The sequence below is a fragment of the Typopeltis vanoorti genome, chromosome 13 (genome assembly GCF_054136105.1).
Source record: "Typopeltis vanoorti isolate ZY-2024b chromosome 13, IOZ_Tvanoo_1.0, whole genome shotgun sequence".
In the NCBI taxonomy this organism is placed as follows: Eukaryota; Metazoa; Arthropoda; class Arachnida; order Uropygi; family Thelyphonidae; genus Typopeltis; species Typopeltis vanoorti.
In genome coordinates this window covers 38410196-38435020 of record NC_143561.1, presented here as the reverse complement: position 1 = coordinate 38435020, position 24825 = coordinate 38410196, and the positions used below count along the sequence as shown (strand labels likewise).

Genomic DNA, 24825 nt, shown 5'->3' with positions numbered 1-24825 from the left:
GAGTGAAAAAGTTCCATGTTTGGTTTCTAGAGCAGGGTTTCTGGACTATGTAAAAAATAAATAAAAATACAAAAATAAGTAAAAAAAAAAAAAAAAATCCATATTTCAGGTGACACCTTTCCACTTCTGAGATAGACATCATTATTGTATAGGTATGATTGATACACAAAGGACCTTAAAAAATGTTCAAACCTGGCAGGACAAATGTAAATATGGTCATATGTTTTGAGGTCAGAACATATTCTACAGAGCTAGGATATCATAATGTGCAAGTTCTCAATTTTTTATACTGGCATAATTCCATAATTCTTGTTCATGCGTTCAAAGTATGTGAACAAGAAATGCTGTACATTCCTAAATGGGACCAAGGGCGAATGTTGTCCCCTGCTGATGGAAAGAAAGAAAGGTAACAATATATGAAAATTTAAAAACTTTATTTAAAAAATATTAAAAAAGAAATAAAAACAATGTTAAAATTAGAGGATTTTTACTTCAGCATTGAATGTTCCAGGTAAAATTTATACAAAATTATACTTGAGAAGCTAAGAAGAATTGCAGAAGAGAAATTAAGGGAAGAAAAGGCTTGGTTCAAGTCAAATAGGGGTTGTGAAGATTTTTACTTTAAGTCAAACAATTGAAAAATCACAAAAACATAATATAAGTTTTAAAGCTCTAGAAAAAGCACCAAGAGAAAAGTTCTTCAAAAGGCTACAATTAGGACATTATACTGGCAATGTAAAGTCTATGTTTAAGCTGTAAGTCATCAGGTGGAACTGGAGATACAGGAAGAGATAAAATTATGTGTAAGACGAGGATTACACATGAACTCTCTATGGTCATCAGTCTGTAGAATCTCCATTCTCAATTGAGAGTTTACAGACCAAGTAAAACATTTTGGCTATTTAGGCACAATTTTTAGCAAAGGTGGCAAATTAAATATTGAAATAGGATTCACATAAATGGTGGAACCAGTTGAATAAATTTATGTGGAATGAGAGAGAGAGAGAGAGGGAGAAATTAGTCAAAACACTCCACTGGCAATAATATAAGACAGTTTTCAAGCCAAATTTATCCTGTAAATGAGATTTTGGTATGAAATAAAACAGCTGATCAAAAATTAGACACCACAGAGATGAGTTCTGATAAAGAATGAGTGAAGAGATAACAACAAGGGAAAGAATCATCTTACAAATTAAAATGTGAGAAAGGCATTTGACAATGTGGGAATAGACATAATTTAAGATGTTAATAAATTATATGTTTAGTTTAATCCTTTATCCAAGTGTAAGCAAACAAAGTTTGTGCCTGAATTTTGACATTAAGATGTTAATGTCAATTAAACTGAATGCAGGAGAAAAGCTTAGCAAAACAGATAATTTGGTGCAGTTAGTACTGACTTAAAAGATTGAAATGTAAGTTCTGACAACAAAGAATATCTGACAAATAAGATACCAATTTGAAGAAAGTTGATGGAAGGTGGCTAGCAAATAATGTAAACTTAATTATGCAGTATTATCATCATAGTATTCTAAGCATCCCTTGAGAGTACATATCAATTTATGGAAGTTACAGAGAGTCTTACAAAAAGATAAAGAGACTGTTACTGATTTTCACAATCGTTTATTGACACTAGCCAACAGTTTAAATGTGACTAATGAGGATAAACCACACTTAGATTGGGCTGTATTCCAACAATTTAGACAAGGTGTTAGGCAAGAATTAAGAGAAACAGCTTATAAGAAGAAAATTTCAACCTTAGAAGAGTGTCTCAAAAGTGTCAAGGAAAAAGAACAAATGTTAGGAGACCTTTATCCCTCATCCAGTGTAGGTCTTGTAAATGTTGTAAATAAGACTGGTTGTTCCTTGAACCAATCTGAAGTTGAAAAGAAAAGTAAGGATGAAAAAGGAAAAGGAAAGAATATTGGAGAAAATCCAAGTAGTATAAATTGCATAACTGAAAGTAAAGAACTATTTGACAAAAGGCTGATGACAGAAGTGCAAACCTTAATTCACCAGGAAGTAAATAGGTTAAATCAGCCAATAATGGAGTCTTAATGAGGTTGTGAGACAATTATCAGCTATTACTTTGAAGTCTCAAGAAAACCAAAACCCCACAACTGATAAAATTAATGAATTAATTAAACATGAAGTGGAAAAACAAAATCAACCCATTTTAACTAGTCTAGATAAGGTAATTCAAGGACTAGATAATGTTAAACAACAGATGTCTATTGTCCCTCAACCTAAGACAGAGACAAAACATAGAGATCCTCCCAAATGTTATAATTGCAACAAAGTTGGACATTATGCCAGGAATTGTTTCTATAACAAAGGAAACTACTCTAATAGCAGATGGGACTCAAAGTTTGGATACAAACCCCACAGAAGAAATAAAGGAATTCAGAAACACCAAGCACCTAATGAAAGAATGATGAGAGTTAGAGGAGAAATCCTAGGTTCTAAATGTAATATTTTGTTTGATACAGGATGTAATGCTTCAACTATTAGAAAGGACTATCTCCAAGGTATAAGACATAAGTTAAGGAATAATATTGCCAAATTTAGACAACCTGTAAAAATTACTACTCTTTCAGATCCAAACTTCGTAGCATATGAAAAGATTCGAGCAAGAATCTACCTACCAGAATTTAAGTTAAGTGTCTGGCAGGACTTACTTATCATCCCCTCAACCGTTCACATAAGCTCCCACATCATACTGGGAACAAATTTCTTAGAAAGATATCAGTTCTCCTGTGATTTTTTTAAAAGGGAAGTATGCCTAATGGGCAGGAAAATAAGTGTCAGAACAAATGGCAATTATATGCATAATAGAACAAGGAGGCAGAGAGAAAGGATTTGCCCCAAATAAAGTGGCGCTGTCTGTAACTGAACCAACTATGGAGGATAGTAATACACAGTCTGTTATGCGTTATCTACCAAAATCAAAATGCAATACTGATGAACATTCTCAACAACTAATAGCCAAACCTGAACCTGAAGTTATCAGTAAGGAACAAATAACAGTTGAGGTAAATTGTGCCAGGGTGACTAGTCTATACAACAGAACTAGGACAAAAGAAACAAATTACCAAAATGATAGACAACTGAGGATAAAAGTTAGTAACAGAGAACAGAACTTCTACCCTGAAAGGACAATATCACATTATAAGTGTAGCAATCAAAATTCTCCCTATGATAGAAACAACAAGAACTTAAGTGAAGAAGTGCAGAAAGGTAAATACATAGATTGTAATGAGAAATTTAATCATGTTCAAACTAAGTGCTGTCTAAGATCTTGGAAGGGAGATAAGGAGTCAAATTTCTCCACTTGTGAGTCTGGTGTGAAAAATTTTTCAAAGGAAGAGTAAGCCTTTGTTGGATTCTGATTATGTAGAGATTAGAGTAATTATTATTTGCTTCAGAATCCAACATGATCTTCCATCACAAAGACTAGACTTGTAAATAATATTTAATGTAAACAACTTATTTTACAATTTAATATTCATATAAGTACTTTAATTTTGTCTAATATCTAATTATTTAATCAAAGATATATGTATTAATAGTGATAAGACTGTATTAAATATTATTAAGCTATTTTAATTATTATTATGTTAATATTATAAGAACTTGTATTTGATAATTTAACTGCACATTATTGAAGTATAAATATTCTCTATTTATTCTTGTTTGTAAAGTTTAACGTTATGTAATAGCTCAATTTTATTATATTTTGTTTTGTTGTCATGGAAACGTATGTAAGTGAGCGAGCACGTTTTGGAACACCACGTGAGGTTTATTGAAAAGAGTTTTAGAAAGAAATGACGTGAGCAATTTAGGGGAAAAAACAGATATATAAGTGACGAACGCTGGAATTATTATTTAATTAGGAGATTAGAGATTTATTAGAGAGAGATTGGCATTAGGTTGGAATCGGGCATTCGGGAATCACAGTGCGATAATAGCGAGTCGGCAAGTCACTCAAGCAGCTAAATAAAGTCTACTAGTCGAGAGGCGGTTAGCTAATAAGTTGTAGAATAACAATTATAACTACAGAAGACAGCTGAGTGTCTATTAAATAGACTAGCGATATTTGTATTGAGATTCAATTTCAGGGCTGACCTTTCAAGGACATACAGAACCTTGAAGCAAAGCACGAAGTTACTAAAGTATAGTAGAGGCTGTAAAAATTGAGGTTTACTGTTAGCTGTGCTTAGAAATATATTGCCTAAAGAATTAACTGAATGCCGGAGGAATGAACAACTGTGCATATAAAACCCCAAGTTAAGAATTATTGTGTTCAGTAGTGATCAGTAGTGCTTCATACAAGAACGTCTGATTATATGTATTGTGCCCGTGAATTAATTCAGTTAATGCTTAGAAGATTTATTTTAATGAGTGCTGCTTATTGTTAAAAGTGTTTACGGTTATAAAAAGTGTTTGTGTATAAGTAGATGAAGATAAAGGATTAACGGTAAGATTATTCCAACCTTAATATTTCTGTACAGAGAAGTGTGCGAGTTTCATCCTAAAATTTCCTTATGTTAACAGTAACTATCGCGAAGATTAACTGAAGTGAAAATTTAAAAGTGTTTGCTTGTAAAGCGATGTTACTGCGATTTTATTATATTTTGGAACTTAAGGAACTGTGAGAAGACTGTAAAGTAGAGATAGCAGAATTACCATTGTCTGAGTTTGCATGACTGTATTGCCAGGAAGGTTGAAGTGTTTCTAATAACTTAATTAGTGATTTGAAGTTAAGTGTAAAATTTGTGATTTTAAAATTAAATGTTTGTTTTGTTAATCTAAAGTTGTATTTTGCCTGAATCTCTTTTACTGCACCATTCATAAAATATTCGAACCAAAGCGGGTAAATTAAGTAAGTCAAATATACTCGGCCAGTATATATTTTAAGGAGTAATAGTTGAGGGTTGATTTATCTTCAATTCTTGAACTAATCCAGATATAGAGTGGCACAGTCTATAAATATAAATTTTCTCTATATTTGAATTAGAAATCAACTCACAACTTATCAATTAGTTAAGAACATCGTAATTGTAATCATGTCGGATCCAAGGTATAGATTAAGAACAAGTAGGATCCAACACCAGGATCAGTGTGAGATAAATGACAAAGGAAGACAAGATAAGGATGTAGGGATAGCCTCAATGAGAGCAACAGAGTCAGCAGACTTGTGTGATGTGAGGAATTGTGGGAAGGGAGGAACCAGGGAAAGCTTCTGTGCTTATACCCCATTGTAAGGAGTATTAGGAATAAGGGTGCAGTCTTCATACAGTTAGTCAGTCCACAAATCATTGGTGTTAGTGGGACATGGTTAATGGAGGATACTCATGGGAATAGAATATGATCATTATAGCATTTTTCAAAAAGACAGGAAAGATAATTTCTGATGAGATATTACTGATGATTTCAGAAGAGTTGTGTCCTCTCAATGTGGAGATGCCGAGTTTGTGGCTTTGATACAGCTAATTAGTCTGCAAACCATTAGTGTCATGGTTAATGGAAGATTATGTACTCAAAGGAATAGAATATTTTTATAGAATTTTTTGAAAGAGACAGAAAAGATAAGAGGAGGTGAGTATTGCTGATGATTTCAGTAGAGTTGTGTTCCCCTCCAAGAAAGGAGTAGTAATAATTCTGCGAAGTGAGACAAGCACAAAATTTCAGATATTTGCTACAGGCCAGTAAATGTAGAGGAATATGATTCTGAAACATTTATAGACAGATAAGAGTGATGAGTGACAGGAGGATGGTAATAATGGGCAACTAACTATAGAAGCATTGAACAAAAGCAGGAAATTAACATGTTTGAGTAAGGAGATTGAATTCCTTGAGTATACTTGGGGACAATGAGACCGATTTAATATTGTCTCATACAGTAATAATAAAAGATGTCACCACAATGCCACCAATGGGGGAGAGAAATGTGTGGAATTAGAGCAGAGGACTATGATAAAGTAAGGAAACAGACTAGTGATGTACAATAGCTTGCTCAATTGAAAGGGGGGGGGGGAGATTGGCAGTGCCTGGGGCTTGGTTTGAAGGGTTACTTATGGCAATGTTATATTGTATTCCTAAGGTTAGGAGGATAAATAAAGTAGTCGTGAAATGGATGAATCATGGAATTATGCAAAAGCATCTGAGAAAGAGGATGTTGTAGAGGAGATATAATAAACAAAGTACACCTCAGCAGGTGGCAGGGTACCTGGTTTGATTCAGGCTAGGAAGGTGACAAGTGTAGTGAGGAAGGAGAAATTGGCTGAAGCAGTAAAGCAAAATTCCAGAGAATTTTAGTTATATCACAAGTAGAAGGAAGGATGAATATAGAAGACTGACTTTAGCTGCTGGGGATGGAACACGGATCACATCTGCTGAAGATGTAATGGAAATGTTAAATGAATATTTTTTAGTGTATTTTGTGTGTGGGGGAGATAGGGTTAGTGTTGAAGACTAATATGAAGGACAGAAGACTGATAGCTCAAGAATGAAAAATATTTTGAATATTAAGTAGCTTTGATGTTAATAAGGCCATGGACTGCATGGGATATCACCATATATAGTACAGAAATGTGTGAAAGAGCTGGAAGTGCCTTTGACTTGGTTGTTCAAGAAGAATCCAAGCCAGTGATGTGAAACTATAGGCCAGCGTCAAGTTTAGCGGTGAAGGTATTAGAGAGGCTGGTGAGAAATAGAACACAAATCTTTCAAGACACTGATGGGTTTGTTAAAGGAGGGATGAGTCTTGCTTTAGTAACTTGGTTATATTTCATAATAGGATAGGGTGACTAGTGTATTGGACAGAGGAGATGCTTATACAGTGATTTAAGATGTGCTCTAAACCACAACTACAATAAGAACTTCTGAAGATCAAACAGTTAATGAATCCCAATGGCTTTTCAGAGCAGACCATACAACATAATTTTGATACCTATAATCTGAGCAGAAATAACAATGAGACAGTATGAAGAGTTACTATCCCATAATTCTGGCTTCTCAGAACCAATTTCTAGAATCTTTAAAAAGTATAATCTGGTGGCTATATTCATTCCTTTCAACAAACTATTGCCATAGTTCCCATTTTTCAAAGATAAGCAATCCCCTCTTGCTCTTCCTGGTATCTACCAAGTGCTATGCAGATGTTGCCTTCTTACTTCGGACAAATAGAAAACAATGCAAGAACACCAATCTTATATTATTAATAGTAAATATGGCTTTGCACAACATCGTACATTTCAGACACAATACTGTCTAAAATGTCAACAATGTCTTACTTCACTGTTGCTAGCATAACTGCCTCTCACTATTGAAGATATGGGAAAGTGTTATTGTAATCACATATCATTAATTTTTTTAAATAAATAATACTACATTTTCCCAGTTATTCCTTTGCATTGTTCTGTGTATAACATCAACAGCTCTTACTGTTTTAAAGAATCTATTATTTATATTCAACTTTGTATTTAACTGCCTAATGCCACTGATGATAAGCTGTAATTTTCAGGTTGCAATATATGGCTTTAAAATATATTATATTCACCCCTTTTCCTTGTGTTAATTTGTGAAACCTTATAGCACAAGTATTCTGAAACAACAAAATGACGACATGAATAAGTACAAATACAAACAGTAATGGGAGAGATAAGAAAGAAATGGAAGAGGATGAAATTATAAAAATGAAAATGCAGAATTAATGTTTAAATTTCAAAATGTTAAATTAATGTAAAGATGTGCAGTATGTACCATTAAAATGAAAAATAACCTGAAAATGTTAGTCAATTTAATAATTTGTCATATCCAATTACAAGTGATGAATACTAGTCAGCTTATAGACAGGAGAAAAGTGACTGGCACAGCTAATGTGAAAAAAAAAAAGTCATCTTCCTAACTGGACAAAGACTCAACGATGGACAGTGACATAAATTGATGCTGTTCTTTTAGAACTGTAAATTAAAGAAATGTGACCATAATATTTCTTTAATTTGTAGTTCTAAAGTATGTGCAGGTGTAAAGCTTGTGTTTGAAGGATTCTTTATCCATTAGCGAGAGGACTATTCCAATTGAGAACTTTTGATTTTTTTTTGGCTAAATTTTTGATTGTTACGGTATAGTCTTAAATATTTAGTTCATTATGAAGAATTAAGGTAAGTGCCATTACTTTAAACGAACATAACATTTCAAAATTTAAGCATTAATTCTGCATTTTCATAATTTCAAACTCTTCTAGTTCTTTCATATATGTGTTTCCATTGTGCTTTACATTTGTACTTTTTTCATGTTATGTTATTATTTCCTGTTCTGTTTAATGTATGATTTCTTATCATTTCATTTGTCTACAGATTGTTATGTCATTTGCTAGAAAAATATAACTGATTACTACTGTGAAGGTTCATAATAGCAAGCCTAAAATAGTATTGATTCTATGGATTTAGGCTGGGATTTTTCCTGCAGTTTGTAATAGTGCACCATTCTGTTAAATTGGTGTTTTGCAATAGTGCATGTCCACTCTAGCTAAGTGGTTGTAAAAAAACAGATGCATGCCATAAAACAGTTGTTAAAACAACCAATTTATGATGTCTTTGGAATTAGACATTTATGACAAACAAGTTAAATTATAAAAAAAGCAACTAACTAACTAAGTTTTTATTTTTATTATTATTTTTAACTTTCCACAGCACCAAACCACATAACCTGATCTGAATACACTGCTGTTCAGAGGCAGGTCATAAGATAAGATGTTCATGAAGTGACAACTCATATAGATGATCATTTAACGAAGAGTAAAACCCCTACACTTAATGATGACCTATATAGGTAAGCAGCATATTATAAATGAATTGCTACAAAACACCACAACAGTCATATTGTAGAGAACTTTAGTATTTCTCTTTTAAAAATGGAGTGGATATACAAACATTTTCAAGTGAATGTATAAAAGTCAATAGATGTGATACTAAAACAAGAGATTTTCTGGTTTAGAGGTCTCATGGGAAAAGAAATGGAGAAATGAATATGGTATACTTATAATTTTTGCAAAACCTAGCCCTCATATTTTAAAGCCTTCACTCCAGTTTTGTAATATGACAGTTATTTCACTGTCATAACTAAAAAATTGGAAGAACATCAATGAGATTATATTATATTAAGTCTGAACAAGATTCTTCTGATCCTTCTCTACAAAGTCTAGTGCTTTGTAGAGAGGGATCTCTAATTTCTTGAACTCCAAAAATCTTTTGGAGTTCAATAAAGTGCTTGTTGGAGAGGCTAATCCAGATATGTGTAAGGCAAGCCATCTACCAGATGCAAAAACAAGTGGAAGTAAGGTTGAATAGACACACAGCATCAATCTTTTCTCCTCCTCATCATCATGCTCAATTATATATCCTCAAGGAGTATATGCACCAGATACTACACATACCAGTCACTGAATTAGAAACTTTTATACAGATTGTACATAAATGTTACTCATTGCAGCATATATGCAAAATACTTGGTGACAAAATACTTCTAGTTTCCTAGAACACCACGTGTTCTAGGAAACTATTTAAGAATGCTGCTGGTCAGTAAATCTTTTGGAGGGCTTATTGTGGGTGTCCATCTGGCTGGAGCCATGATTTTGAAGACATCAGAGCTGACTAGTTTCTCAAAAGGTGAGATCTCTAGTGTTTAATCAGTGGAAAAATAACCCGAATTGTTTGTCCAAGAGGTATAACTGTGGTCCTAAGACAGTCTGTCAGGAAAGAGATTGCCATAATCTGAGAAGGCTTGTACAGACAACCAGAACTTCCTGTGTGGACAGCAATTGACCAAAGCATTTAATGAAGGCTGTTCCTGACCTATATCTCACCGAACTATCTACAAGGAATTGAAGAGTCAGTTGCATGCCTATATGGCAACCACTGATTTATGCAAAGAACTGGAAAGTTTGCCTACAGTGGTGTCAGGAACACCATGACTGCATACTGAAAAAAAGTCGTGGTCCAACGAGTCATGGTATACCGTATTCTGTACAGACGGTAAGCAGAGAGTGAGTTTGGCAGGAGCCCCCATGAAGCGATGAACCCAGCTTGCCTTGTAAGCACAACACAAGGTTCTCATGGTGTGGGGTATGTTCTGTTGGTATGGAACAAATCCCTTGATAGTGATGGAAGGTCGGCTGTCCTCCAAGGAATATCTGAACATTATTGCTGATCAAGTCCATTCTGCAATATTGACTTTTTATCTAGTGGGTGACGACTGTTTCACGGACAATGATGCTACTGTCCATCATGCAAGAATTGTTCAGCAATGGTTCAGTGACTTTCACCATTTTTCCTGGCCACCACAAAGCCTGGATCTGAACCTCATTGAGAACATATGGGACATGTTAGAAAAAATATGTCTGCGAGCAAATTCCTCGTCTGTCAAATATGAGTTAGTTAAAGGACTGTCTGGTATGTTGTACATCTAACACATAGCAATGCAACACCTAGTGGAATCTATGCCAACTGTATATGTGCTGTAATTCAGGCTAAAGGAGGTCAAACACAGTATTAAATAAAAGTAAGTTTCTAACTCAGTGGCTAGTATGTGTATGATAAGCCAACTTTCTTTTTTCAGCCCTTTCAAAATTATTTCTGGATTTGAAGATGATGCGTTTGCAATTATTGATGATTCTTACTGATCAATACTTTTAATATTAATCAATACTTTATTTAATACTGATCTTTAATAAGCAGGTATTTTTGCATATCATATTAAAAGCCTTTATCCTTTAGGAATAAAGGCTTTTAATATGAGATTAAACAGTTCATCAAAGAGAAGGAGAATAGATCTTTTGGGTATTATCTCATTTGGTTTTACACTAATGCCAAGCAATGCAAAAATTGAGAATGTTTTATAAAGATGAAGACAAAAAAAAGGTGAGGTGCTACCTTCATTTATTTAAAATCTTTCTGAAATTGGTTTAGATATTATATTTCAAGATGCTTATGTTAATTACGAGTACATACCAGTAAAGATGAAGGCTCTGTGGAAGAAGAAATGAATACTTGAAATTTCACTGTTCAAAATTAGCTTATGTTCTAAACATGTAACTCACCTATCCCGAAGAACTGCTGTGCACCAGATATGTAAACGTAAATCTTCGACATCAGGATCACTGGGTGGCTTAAAAAATAAAATGATTTCATCAGGATATGAACAAAAGGAAGTTTAAACAAATTAATTTAACTTGTTGCTAATCATCAATATTTACCTTTCTAATGAAGTTCAGGAGATCAAGGGCCTTCTTAAAATCAAAATGGTTTGCTGATGAGTTTTCCTCGCTGATATATATCTAAAAAAAAAGTATATATATATATATATATATATCTCAAGATGTCTTACCATAACCATAATTATTTCTTAATATTATAACTGTTAATCATTAATGTGCAAAACACTGGTATGTGATTCATTTCCCTGTTAAATTTTATATTATTAGGAATTTATCAAATCTGTCTCATGGCTAATAAATATCGTGTTAGATATTTTTCAATGGATGGGACAATTTGGCTTGAAAACAGGGCTCAAACTAACTCTGAAATATCAAATACAGTGTAAGGACTACGTAAAGAAATCATATATAATTAACTGACTATACACATAAATTACATAATAAAATACAGAATTTAATATAAATCACTAATATTTTGTGATGAGTATGTCATCAGATCATCAGTAAAATATACAAGCTACTGTATATTTTACTGAAAGCAAAAAGGTAAGATTTTCTTTCTTGCTTCATGTAACTTGAGTAGCTCATTGTGTGATGTGATGGTATACTCATCACAAAACATTAGTGATTTATATTAAATTCGGTACTTCATTACACAATTTACATGTATAGTCAGTTAATCTTATAATTATGTTAACATTAATAATCAAAAAATAAGATAGTGTGAGTTCTTAAAGGGATATAAAACATTTGAAAGAAATAATATACTTGGGATTACTTCAAAAGCATACAATACTAAAACATAGATAAGAAATACATAATTGGTTATTGCTACTGTTAAAAAGAAATGCAACCAAAAACACATTGCATGCTATACAATCTAAACATTCCTGAAATAGATTAAGTTACTACTATAATTGATTTTCAAGATAATGAAACCAAATTATGTTGTTCTGAATCTCTAGTAATAGGAATCAATTAGCATGCTATAAACAAAAAGACCCTATCTAATTTTGCCCTCTTAGAAATTAAACAAAATAAATTACAGGTATTATTTCCAGGAAAATTCCCATGTTACTCCTCTTAAAAAGTTTTATGGTTATTTTGCCTGCTTTCATTTAGGAGTGCCCCTTCATTGGCTTTCCACTCAAAAATTCTTAGGGCATTACTGATGTATTACAGAAATTATTGTTTTTTTTTGAGGAAGGGGAAGGGTTTATCAGAAAAGGAGTCAGGGGACGATAAACCCTTTCCCTCCCTCAAAAATCTATTTTCAGCCCCCTCTTTCCCTTCCAAAAAAGCACCCCGTTCACTCTTTATATAAAAAAACCCAGGGTTTTTCAAATTAATTTTCCCACATTGCCCCAACCCCCCTTCACTTTTTCTATAAACCCCTTCCTTTAACAGCAGAAGTATGCACATCGCAAAAAAGAAGACAGCCAACAACATCCAAGCAAGGTATGTCTGAAATTTCCTCCTCTATTATTCTGCATATATTTGTCTCTGTAATACATCAGTAATGCCCTAAGAATTTTTGAGTGGAAAACCAATGACACAAAAAAACGAAAGCAGGTGAAATAGCCATAAATATAATAAAATAAATTACTCTCCATTAATTGCAAACTACCCAAACTCCCCATTACTCTTGAACCAACTGAACTGCTCTTAATACATAATCTTAAACCATGTGACAGCTCAGTCAGTTTTGCATGTTTATCATCTGACAGTGGTTCTTGCAAAATGGCCAACACTACCATCATGCTGCTGGTCATGTATGGTTCAATACTCTTTGGTCTTTAATTTTTAGTTGACAAAATCTACAGTCCATTTGATTTGTCATTTTCCTTGTTTTTGCTGTCTTAATTTATATATCATTATCAACACCATTCTCTTATGTCATGTTCTTGGCACAATCAAGTTTGGCTTCAAATATTTTGTCATTCTTGCCTTCCAAAAATATAAAATCAGGTATGTCTTTTAAATTACTCTTTGGTATTAATTAAATGTTTATATTTGTCTTTTAACTTAACCCCTGGTTGGATATACAGGGTGTTTCATTACCTACTTTTTTTCCCTTCTATTATCTGACATCAGAAGCAACATGAAACGTTAGTTTTAGAGAATCCATGTAGAGAATTGGTTAATTTGGTATACAAATTTTGGTTCATGTTGCTATATTAAGATAGGATTGCTTTTTTTTTCTTCTTTTTTTAAAAAATATATAAACTATTTATTAAGAAGTTATGGAGCTCATTATGCACTAGCACTACTGTTTGGTTTGCTAGGATTTTAAGGAACAGGCTTTAACAAATGTGCTTTTCCCATTCTGTTAAAAACTCTCAGTAAGAATTATATCTGAACCACAAGAATTGACATTTTATTTAGTAACAACCATTACATATGTCAGTAAAAAAAAGACTATTATTCCAATTAAAGACTGATATCACTCAAAATATATACAGGGTGTTCGGGATAAATTTGACATATTTATAATTAATTATATTTTTCCGTAAGTTACATGTATTAACACACACTTCTCTTCATTTAAAAGGTTGGACCCTTCTTCATTCATATACAAGATGTCAGAAAGGATGGATAGCTGGAACCCACCTGAATCATGGAAGAGAATAACTTGTACCATGATGATTCGTGCCGGCCATCAAAATAAGGATATTTCGACTGCTGCCCAATGCTCCCTGAATACAGTAAAAACAATCAGGCATGAACTAGAGACTTGCAATGGTGACTACGAGGATGTAGCAAGAAGAAAGATCCCTAGCAGACGATCTGATTGCGTTCGTACAGCAGAATTCCTCGCAAATCTGCAGGAACAGGTGTTGAAGATCCCTGGCATTGGAATTCGGGCTTTGTCACGTGAAATGAATGTTGCAGCCTCTACTATGAAGCTTGCACTCAATGAAGACCTCCACTACTACTCATACAAGCGCCGCAAAGGTCAGCTGCTTACAGAAAAGGCCCGTGAAAAACGTTTGATAAACGCGAAGAAACTTCTAAGCAAAGTGAAACATCCTGCGGAACCACAAACAATCTGGTTCTTTTCCGATGAGAAAAACTTTTGCCAGGATCAAAAACACAACACGCAGAATAACAGATGGCTTGCATACAGTACAAAGGACATTCCTCGTGTAATGCAGACTAAATTTCCCCAAACTGTGATGGTTTTCGGATGTGTATCCTCTGAAGGCAATGTGATGCCTCCGCATTTTTTCCAAGAGGGCCTCAGGTTGACTTCAGATGGCTATGTGGAGTTGCTAAACACTGTAGTCAAGCCCTGGATAACAAGGGTAGCCAATGGTAGGCCGTATGTATGGCAGCAGGATTCGGCCCCTTGCCACACCTCTGGGAAAAGTCAAAAATGGTTGTCTGAAAATTTCTACGACTTCACCAGTCCAAATGTTTGGCCTCCAAACTCCCCAGACCTTAACCCCATGGATTATTTTGTATGGGGCGCAGTTGAAAAAGACACCAATCGCACTTCCAGTAATACAAAAGCCCAGTTAATGGATAAAATTAAAACAGTTTTTGCGGCCCTTCCCAGGGAGACTGTAGCATCAGCTTGTTCGAGGTTCCGAAGCAGGATTGAAGCTGTGATCGATGCTAATGGTGGTTATTTTGAGTAAATCTTGTTGATAGTATTGTAATTAACTCTGCCTGTAATGTTTTTTGTCAATTCATTAAATTTAATAGATACAAAGAAGATTTTCTTTTTCCTTACGAAACTGTCAAATTTATCCCGAACACCCTGTATATATATATAATTATTATTTTTTTAAGGGTGGTGGTAGAGTTAAGGTTGGAGGACATATTGCTACCGTTGCTAAGGTAGCCCCATAAGATTACTTATGGGACTAATTATTAACTGTTATTGAAGAACACATTAACAAGCAGAGATAAGGAAGTTGTCATTCCTCTTTATAAGACCTTGCCCACATCTGGATTATTGTGCTCAAGTCTGGTCTCCTGGGTTTCTTGGGATGAGGAAGTGGCAGAGAGGATTCAGAGGCAAGTGACCAAGATGGTGAGTGGACTGTGGGATGTTCCCTATACGGATGGATTGAGGGGTTGCAGAAGTTGGTTAATAGTAGAAAAAGAGAAGGATATGATAGAAACATTTAAGTTGCTTAAAGAGTTTTATGGGATAGATGCAGGGGAAATGTCTTAGCACTTGACTAGAGGGACCAGAACAAGGGGGAGTTGGTCATCCCTGGAAGTTGAATAAAGGTGTGGTTAGTAGGGGTGTGAGAACTTGATTTTTTTTTACTTGGAGCATTGTGAACGAGTGGAATGGGCTGCCAGAGTCAGTTGTGAGTGCTTTGCCTGTTAATGGGTTCAAAGAGAGGTACGATAGATTGTGTGGATAGACTGGGTTACCTATGAGTTTTCAGATTCAATAGAGGTGTCCATATAATAATAATAATATATATGTTCAACAGAAGATTCACTCAGTTTGATAACATATTCTATAATATCGAATGATTTGAACTGAGGTTAAAATAAAAAACTTTATTTACACGACTAGTTTCATCTCAAACTAGACTTCTTCAGGTGCACACCAAATAAATACCATCATAACTGGAAAGGAACTAGTATTTTAAAAACAAAACTAAGAGACATATCAAACAAACAAACTGTAAAGATTTCAGCTTAGAGCTTCAAAAAGAAGAACAAACTCTGGTTGTATTATTGTGCACATGCGTGCATATGAGATCTCGAGCATGCCAATATTGAATAGTAGAGCTGTGAGAGTCTAGTAGGCTCTAGCTTAGATTGAGTATTATTTCTTTAGATTCTAAAGAAAGATAATTTTAGAGAGATAATTTTTCTCTCTACCTTGTCACAACAATGGTGAATATTGTCAGTTCTATCCAGAGTACCTGATGTTGAAGGTTTTCTTTATTCGAATTAGCTGAAAATAGACCATGACTAGACAAGGCACTAGCACGAGTTCTGTTGTAGTCGATGTCTCGTTGATGTTCTTCTAAACATAGTTCGAGTGATTTCTCCGTCTGTCTGAAGTAAGGTTTACCGCAGTCGCAAAGAATCTTATAAACACCAGGATATTTGAGATTATTGTGTTTAGTTTTAGGATGATTTAAGATTGAACATAGTTTAGGAAGGCGTGTGAAGAACGTGTTGATGTTATATTTCCTCAGAATTTTAGCTAATTTTGGGGATATAGAACTAATATATGGCATAGAAATACTGCCTTTTGAAATAGTGGTATCTTCGTTGCATTGTTGATGAGGGTTAAACAATAATTTGTCTATAGTCTTCTTTGAGTAGCCATTAAATAAGAATGTACTCTGAAGCTGACCGAGTTAATCTTTAAGTTCCTGTTCATCCGAAAGAGACCGGGCTCAGGTGACTCAGAGTAGAGATGATACCTAACTTCTTCAGAGGATAATGGTGTGAATCAGCATGAAGTTATCTGTCTGTATGAGTCAGTTTCCTATAAATGGAGAACTTGAGTTGTTCTGTCGACCGGGTAAGTTTAATATCTAAGAAGGAGAGAGAGAGAGAGAGAGAGAGCCGTCAACTTCTAACTCAGATGTGAACTTGATATTAGGATGAATGTTATTCAGGTGTTCTTGAAAGACTCTGAGGGTATCCAGACCGTGTTCCCAGATTTCATCTTCTTCCTTAAAACCTTAGGTTTTAAGGCAGAAGATGAAATGGCTTTCTCTTCAAAGTTCTCTATTTACAGAATCTGTAAATTCTGTAAATGTTGGCAAGAACTGGAAATAAAGGGACAATAGCTAATCCTGAATGCATATAGATTCTTCAAATTTGAAATGGCCTGAGGAGACGCAGTGTGTCAGTAGGACGAAGATTTTCTTTGAAACTTTGTTCTTTAAAAGAGCAAGTACCTCCTTGGTAGGAACATTTGTGAATAAAGAGTGCCAATGTCAAAGCTAGCCATATCTCAGTTTGTGATCGTAAAGTCCTTAAGCTTGGAAACAACGTCTGTGGAGTTTTTAATAAAGGAAGCCGATTTTCCTGTGAAACATTTAAAATAGGCGAGAAATTTTGAGAGGTTGTAAGTTGAAAAATCGATACCTTCGACTATGGGGCAAAGAGGAATATTTTCTTTGTAAATTTTAGGAAGACCATAAAGCCGTGGTCAGAATTATCTGACCACGGTTTTATGGTCTTAGTAGATTATTGGTACGGTTGTGGAGTTTTCTGGTAAGTTCTCTGTTGAGAATTGAATAAGTATCTGTATGTAATAAATCTAGGATTATTTGGTGGTAATCTGTTTTGTTAAGGATCACTGTGGCATTACCTTTGTCTGTTGGAAGAATGATGATGTCTTGGTTATTCCTTAGTTGTCTAAAAGCTTGTCGTTCAGAAGGTAGAAGCCTATCCACAGGAGGTCTGGCACTGTTAATAGTAAAAATCGACTCTATACGGAGTAAGTTTGAGTCCTGGGTGGGGAGGAGAAAGCAGCCTTTTAAATCTTAATGAGAAAGATTTCTTTAGGAATAGACTTCGGCGACACAACAAAAATTGAGGTCTTTTAAGAAATGCTTATTTAGGCCGGTGCAAGGATATGATTAGATTTGTTTATAACCACTTTGTCTTGTGTGTGAAACGAGGTTTGGAGAAAGAGAATTGTTCTTGTTGACATTTAAGAAAATTAAATTTCTTGATTAATTTCTGCTTGTTCTCAGTTTGAGACTTAGAAAGCAAAAAATTCACTAATCTCTTTTATATTGTTCCAGGTGTTACTATCTAGGGAAAGCTCTAAAAAAAGTTGTTCAAGTCATTCAATATTATAGAATATATAAATATATACATATTTATTTAACTTACTTTCTCAAAAGAAAATCCATATACATAGCCAAGTGAGAGAGATGTCATCTTTAGAACTCAATTTACAGAATGGAAATAGAGTTCTATGTTTTAATGGAAATATCAGATATGGAAACCTCAAAAGTTACACTTATAATAAAATAACATTATTCTTTATTCTGACTTCATACATAGTTTTCACAACTCCATATTCTGAAATTGTGATACTTCATTATGTAAGCAAAGAAATGACTTGTTTATACTAATCTATTCCAACAGAAAAATATCACAAGGTTTACCGTATGGCGCTAAATGTTTTGTAAAAGTTCCAATTTACACACAAAATCTTTTGCACACATCATGAACTTTGAAAGAGAAACTTTGAACCTTATATCTTCTCTCATGTAAAGCTTGTGCACATCTTTATGCTGAAGCATAGTACTGGTTATGTCTATGTCCTGAACAGAAATCCAGCAGGTACTTACTATTATATTAGTCTTGACCTTTTCTCCAATTTTTATAAATATGAGAAAAATATGATATTCATTTCCTACTTTGCTGTTTGGTGTTGAAGACTATGGTAACTATAGTTCTTTTATAATAGTTACTCCTTTTCCTTGATGATCATCCACTGATCGAATTTAATATCTTGTAGTTGTTATTCAGAAGAATCTCATCTGTTTTTGCTTCTTTGTTTCACCATTATGTTGACAAGGTATACTTTGTAATTTTTCTTCCAGTTCCTCTTCTTTTCTATTGATACCTCTTATGTTTATGGTGGCTATCTTGAATTCTGCCGATATTGAGTTTGTTCATTAGCTGATTTCTTGCTATTCTCCATGACCCCCCCCCCCCCCCATATACCATTGTGTTCTGAACCAGGTAATGCCCCAGCCAGCATGAATTTTCATTTTGTTCTGGTTTAAGCCAATACAGAATAAAATTTGGTCAGTTCAACTCCAAACTGTTACCAGTATCCAGGTAGATACCTACTAAAAGGGTGCATCATAAGAAGGCAAGGGTTGGCCATTAGGTCAGAAGTTCTGGTCGGTTCTCTGCACTCGTTAAAAAGCTATGTAAAGGTTTTCTCATGGTTATCTAATTTTATTGCTTAAATAACCCTCTGCTTGTTTCATTTAGCAATAGTTCAATGTAATTACTCCAGAGATCCAGAATATCTTTATCTTTAATTTTTATTGAAGATAACGATATTCTGGATAAAGATATTCCCTTTTATAATACTCTTTCCTTCATTTCTAAACTTTTCTTTAACATATCTGAGAATCATAAATGACTATATCACTTTCAAGTTAATGAATCAAATGAAGGATTTCTTATTCCAGATATCCTAATGAGCACTTTTTATTACATTCTATATTCTTTTAAAAAGGCAGTGTTAGAAATATGCATTAATCTGCACTGTATATCTTAATGCAATCCTCATCCTTAAAATGCATTAATTTATTAATGTATTTTAGATAAATCAAATGGCTGTTACAATTATTTATCAAAATTATTTAATGAAATAAAAGGAAGGCGCAATGAAAATCTACTACGATATGTGAGGGAATTCTATATAAAGCTTGGAAACTAGAAACTAGTTTAAATCTTCTCAAAAAGTTTAAAAACACATTCTCAATTTGCTTTCATTATCATGTAATTTATTTCTTTTATTTCATTTGTATAATTTCTTACATAATACAGAAACCCTTCTCTAGAGACCAAACCAGGAAATTTATCAGCCACAGAGGCCTCCAATAAGAGGGCTGATAGTCTCACACCGGATGATAAAATTCATCTTCCACCTAAAGACAATCACGAGCATCCATGGCCACGGTGGGATTTGAACCACAGTCTGTTAGTTACTATAAACACTCAGCCAACCAGATATGCATCAGATAAAATAATAAAATATAAAATAATTAAAATTTAAATCTCTGTTGAATTCTATAACTGAAAGAGCACTGACCTTTATAAGTTCTTCAGGACTTAATACTCTCATATTATCAGGATCAAACCCCAAGATCTGCAAAGAAGATGTATATATGAAGAGTATATTTAAGCCCCATATATTGCAACAAGTGAAAATATGACTATTTTTAGAAAATAAGCATTTTATTCTTTATGCACTAACATGGCTATTTCATGAATTATCAAGAAAGGTCACAGGATAGTTTTCAACTAAAACTAAACTAAACAACATTACTAAAATAGTCCAAAAATAAAAGTTGCTTCTACAGTTCAAGTTACTCCTTTGCTGTTTAGAGAATGCTAAGTCCAATGTTATGAGACTGAGAAATACAGAAATAAGCAGAATTTGTTTATTTCTCATTACGTAAGGACTCATCTACACATCGAATAGCAGTCAACTATCTGGTTATTCAAAAGTGAGGAACTTTACTGGCTTGGAAGGAGTGGATGTGAGGTGGGGGGGGGGGGAAGAGTGTCTGCATGATAATAAAACACTTCCAGTGAAGGACGAAACACATTAAAGAAGAGAGAAAGGATTTGGGTTGGTAATTCATCTCATCTTCACCTTCAAGAAGTAGAAAAGTATCTCGGAAACAAAGCAGGCAATGTACCAATTAAGTTACACAGATGGAATTTAGGAAATTGTATTGTTTTGTATGCAATTTTTTTCCAACTAATTATTTTATTTTTTCTTTGCTTTGAAAGCTAGTCAGTTATAAAAAAAGTGAATTTCTGTAAATTAGCTAAAAATCACCACTTTGATTTTCAGCTTTATTAACATATATCATGAAATGAAAAAATGTGCACAACATACTTTATTACTCAGTTAGCACCTTAGGATTTAGAAATTCATTGAATATTATTTGAGATGAACAAGTTTAAATGAATTTAAGAGGAGACAAAATACATTCTAGAAATTGTGCAGCATTATTCTAAAAGTTTACCATGATAGTGAAGGATTATATAAATAAAGTTATCAATTGTTTTTAATTTCCATTTCAATATTATGTACAATGTAAAACAAGAAAAAAAATTGTTTGTTTCGAATGTTTTTCTGCTCAGTTTCACTTGAAATGGTCTTGTTTGTTAGTGAATTATTGGTCCTAAAATATGACAGAATTTACAATTTCTGAAGTATAATTTGCTAAACACCCTATAGAATCCATTCCTTGCCACACACGCACAATATATACATATATATATATATATATATATATATATATATATATAAATTTTATTATATGGGGTGCTTAAGGGTCAAAGCTGTATAACTGAGAGGAGACCTCCACATAGCCTTTAAAGGAATGCGGAGAACCGACCAGGGCTTCTGACCTAATGTCCAATCCTCACCTTCTCGTGGTGCACCCTGTTGGGTATCTACTTGGATACTGAACGGACGAGGATGGGCTGGCAATTTGGGATTTAGCTGACCAAATTGTATTCCTATTGGATAAACCAAAATAAAAAATGATGGTACAACTTGACAAAATTTCATGCCGGCTGGGGCGTCACCCGGTTAAACAAGACCCCCCCGTTGTTTTCACCAGGGAACCAGGGCGAACAACGAAAATTCAGCTACTGGAACAAATCTGAAAACAAACCCCAAATCAACATCACCAGAGTTAAAGATCAGTACTATCAACATAGGAAGCCTGAATGGCAAAGAAATAGAGCTAGCTGAGGAATTAGATTAGTACCAAATCGACATAATAGGGGTGACTGAAACAAAAAAGACCAAAACTGGTGAGATCTTTCTGAGCAATAAATACAAAATGTTATATTCAGGCAATGACAATCAAGGAAAAGAAGGAGTAGCCATAGTATTCAACACAAAATACGAGGCTAATCTTCTTGAATGGCAGTCAGTCTCAAGTAGAGTAATGTGGGCAAATATGAGAATGGGGAACTGGACAATGAGACTTATTTGTGCCTATGGTCCCACAGAAGGTTCTACTAAGGTAGAAGTGGAGGAATTTTTTGAGGCTTTAGAAAAAGCAACTGACACAATGAAAAAGGAAAAGTTGGTCCTTGTTGGGGATCTAAATAGTAGAGTAGGAAATGATTGTGAGACATACAAAAATATTTTGGGAAAATTTGGAGAAAAGAGCAAAGCTAATAATAATGGCAAATATCTGTTGGATTTCTGCTCAGGACATGGACTGGTTATTACTAACACCATGTTCCAACATAAAAATGTGCACAAATTCACATGGAGAGAAGAGGCTAGAAATAAGAAAAGTCTCATTGACTATGTTATTGTTGATAGTGATGTTTTCTTCCTGGTGCAGGACACCAGAGTGTACAGAGGATTTGAAATTGGAAGTGATCACTATTTAGTCTTGAGCAGGATAAAATTGAATTTCATATTGAAAAGAATAACATGTAAGAAAGTTTTAAAGCGAATAAAAGTTGAGCAGCTCTCAGATGTGAACTGTAGACTAAAATACACAAAGATTATTGAAGAAAAAATGAAAGAGTTTGAGAACAGGAACCAAACCTTGGAGATTCAGTGGCAAACTCTGAAGAAAACATTGATTGATTCTGCCAGAGAGGCATGTGGTGAGGTTGTTTGTAAGGATAAAAAAATCAGAACTCCCTGGTAGACACAGGAAGTTAAAGAGGCAGTGAAGGAAAAGAAGAAAGCATACCAAAAGTTCCTGGCAAATAAGTCAGCTTTTGCTCTTAGAGAATATAGAGACAAATGCAAGAATGCTAAACACTGTGTAAAACTAGCTAAACAAAAGTCATGGGAGGACTTTGGCAAGAATATAGAAAATAAATATCAAGAAGGTGGCAAAATATTCTGGAGGTTGTTGAAGAAACTTAAGAATGGAGGAAAGAGTGCTGTAAAAGGAATTAGAGATGATAAAGGTGACATGAAAACGGGAGAAAAAGATATCCTTGAAGTATGGAGTAATTACTTTGAAAAACTGCTAAATGAAACAAGCAGTGATGACAGCACAGTGGTAAAAAACACTGACCAGGCATGCAGTCAGGAATACATATCCATACTTGAAGTAGAAAAAGCCATCAAAGGCTTGAAATGTGGAAAAGCAGCAGGAGTAGATGATATTCGACCAGAAATGCTGAAGTATGGTGGTATAAGAGTATTACAGTGGCTGCACTGCATAGTTCAGAAAGCCTGGACACAGGGACGAATTCCCGATGATTGGAGTAGAGCTCTCATAGTACCCATATATAAAAAGGGAAATAAAACTGAATGTGAGAATTACAGAGGTATTTCTCTACTGAGTGTTCCTGGCAAGATCTATGCAAGTATACTTGAGAAACGGTTGAGAAGAATTGTGGAAGAAAAGCTTGGTGAAGAACAAGCTGGATTCAGGCCAAATAGAGGCTGTCAGGATCAGATCTTCACTTTACGACAAATAGTCGAGAAAGCATGGGAATATAACAAAGATCTGTATTTAAGTTTTGTCGACCTGGAAAAGGCATATGACAAGGTGCCAAGAGAGAAGCTATTCAATACGCTGCAGTTATATGGTGTGAATGGGGCATTATACCAAGCAATACTTAGTCTTTATTTGAGTTGTAAGTCAGCAGTCAGAATTGAAGGAAGTACAGGAAGATGGTTTAATGTTAAATCTGGTGTGAGACAAGGATGTACATTATCCCCTCTGTTATTCATTATCTATATGGATCACATTATGAAGGAAAGTGGTATTAAACATGATATCAAAATTGGAGATGTTAATGTCAGCTCTTTGCTTTATGCAGATGATGTTATACTTCTAAATAAATCTGCTACAAGTCTGCAAGATTCTCTGACTAAATTGAATAGCTGTTGTAATAGATATGGTATGAAGGTCAGCAATAAAAAGACAAAGACAATGAAAATAGGCAGAATCATTGAAAATGTCAACTGTGTTGTGAATGGAGAACCTGTGGAACAAGTAAAACATTTCAGCTATTTAGGCACGATTTTTACTGAAGATGGTAAATTAAATATAGAAATAGACAACAGAATCAGCAAAGCTGGTATGGTGGGAAGTCAATTGAATAAATTCATATGGAATAAGAGAGAAATTAGTCGGAACACTAAATTAGCTGTATACAAGACAGTGTTCAAACCAGTTTTAACTTATGGATCTGAGAGCTGGGTCAGAAGTAAAACACTTGACCAAAGACTAGAGACCACAGATATGAGAGTCCTGAGAAAGATTATAGGCATGAACAGATGGCAACAATGGCAATATCATATTAAAAACGAGGATATTAGGAAAGAACTTGACATTGTCAGCATCCAGGAATGCGTTAGCAGAGCTAATCTCAGGTGGTATGGTCACTTAAATAGAATGGGCGAGGAAAGATTAGCAAAACAAGTGTTCTCTGCCAGGGTGGCAGCAAAACGACCCAGAGGAACGCCAAGATATAGGTGGATTGATACGATACAAAGTGCTCTAGACGATAGAAATATAAGATCTGATAATGTTGGAGTCTTGACAAGTAACAGACTGATTTGGAGGAAAATTGTAGATAGGAAATTAATAATGATGTAATTTTTTTCATGTAGTACTATCATATCCTGTACACCCCTTGAGGGTACATGGCAGGAATTTGATGATGATGATGATGATATAAATTTTATCTATATGACTTTATGCTAATATTTTTTAACATGACTAAGAACAAACTTTAATATATTCACAGACTACTCACCTCCAAAACTCCTATAGGCAATGTTTCTTGATATAAAATTAAATCTTGTTCCATATTTATAGCTAAAAATAAATGAACATTTTTTTTTCAAAACTACAATAAACAATAATTTAGTATGTACATATAAAATAAGCAAACAATATGAGAGC

At 34.2% G+C, this 24825-nt stretch overlaps 1 protein-coding gene across 3 annotated transcripts in view; it reads right to left on the bottom strand.

Annotated features, from left to right (window-relative positions):
• Positions 1-24825, bottom strand: part of Nup133 (nuclear pore complex protein Nup133) — a 269882-nt gene that overhangs the window by 18494 nt on the left and 226563 nt on the right. For 2 of the 3 annotated variants that reach the window (XM_090402314.1, XM_090402315.1), the window contains exons 28-31: positions 24677-24738; positions 19998-20054; positions 11255-11335; positions 11099-11166 (exon numbers count right to left, since the gene is read on the bottom strand). In XM_090402314.1, the coding sequence (XP_090258440.1) occupies positions 11099-11166; positions 11255-11335; positions 19998-20054; positions 24677-24738 (268 nt within the window). The remainder of the gene's footprint in view (positions 1-11098; positions 11167-11254; positions 11336-19997; positions 20055-24676; positions 24739-24825) is intronic. The other variant, XM_090402316.1, reaches the window with a different exon arrangement.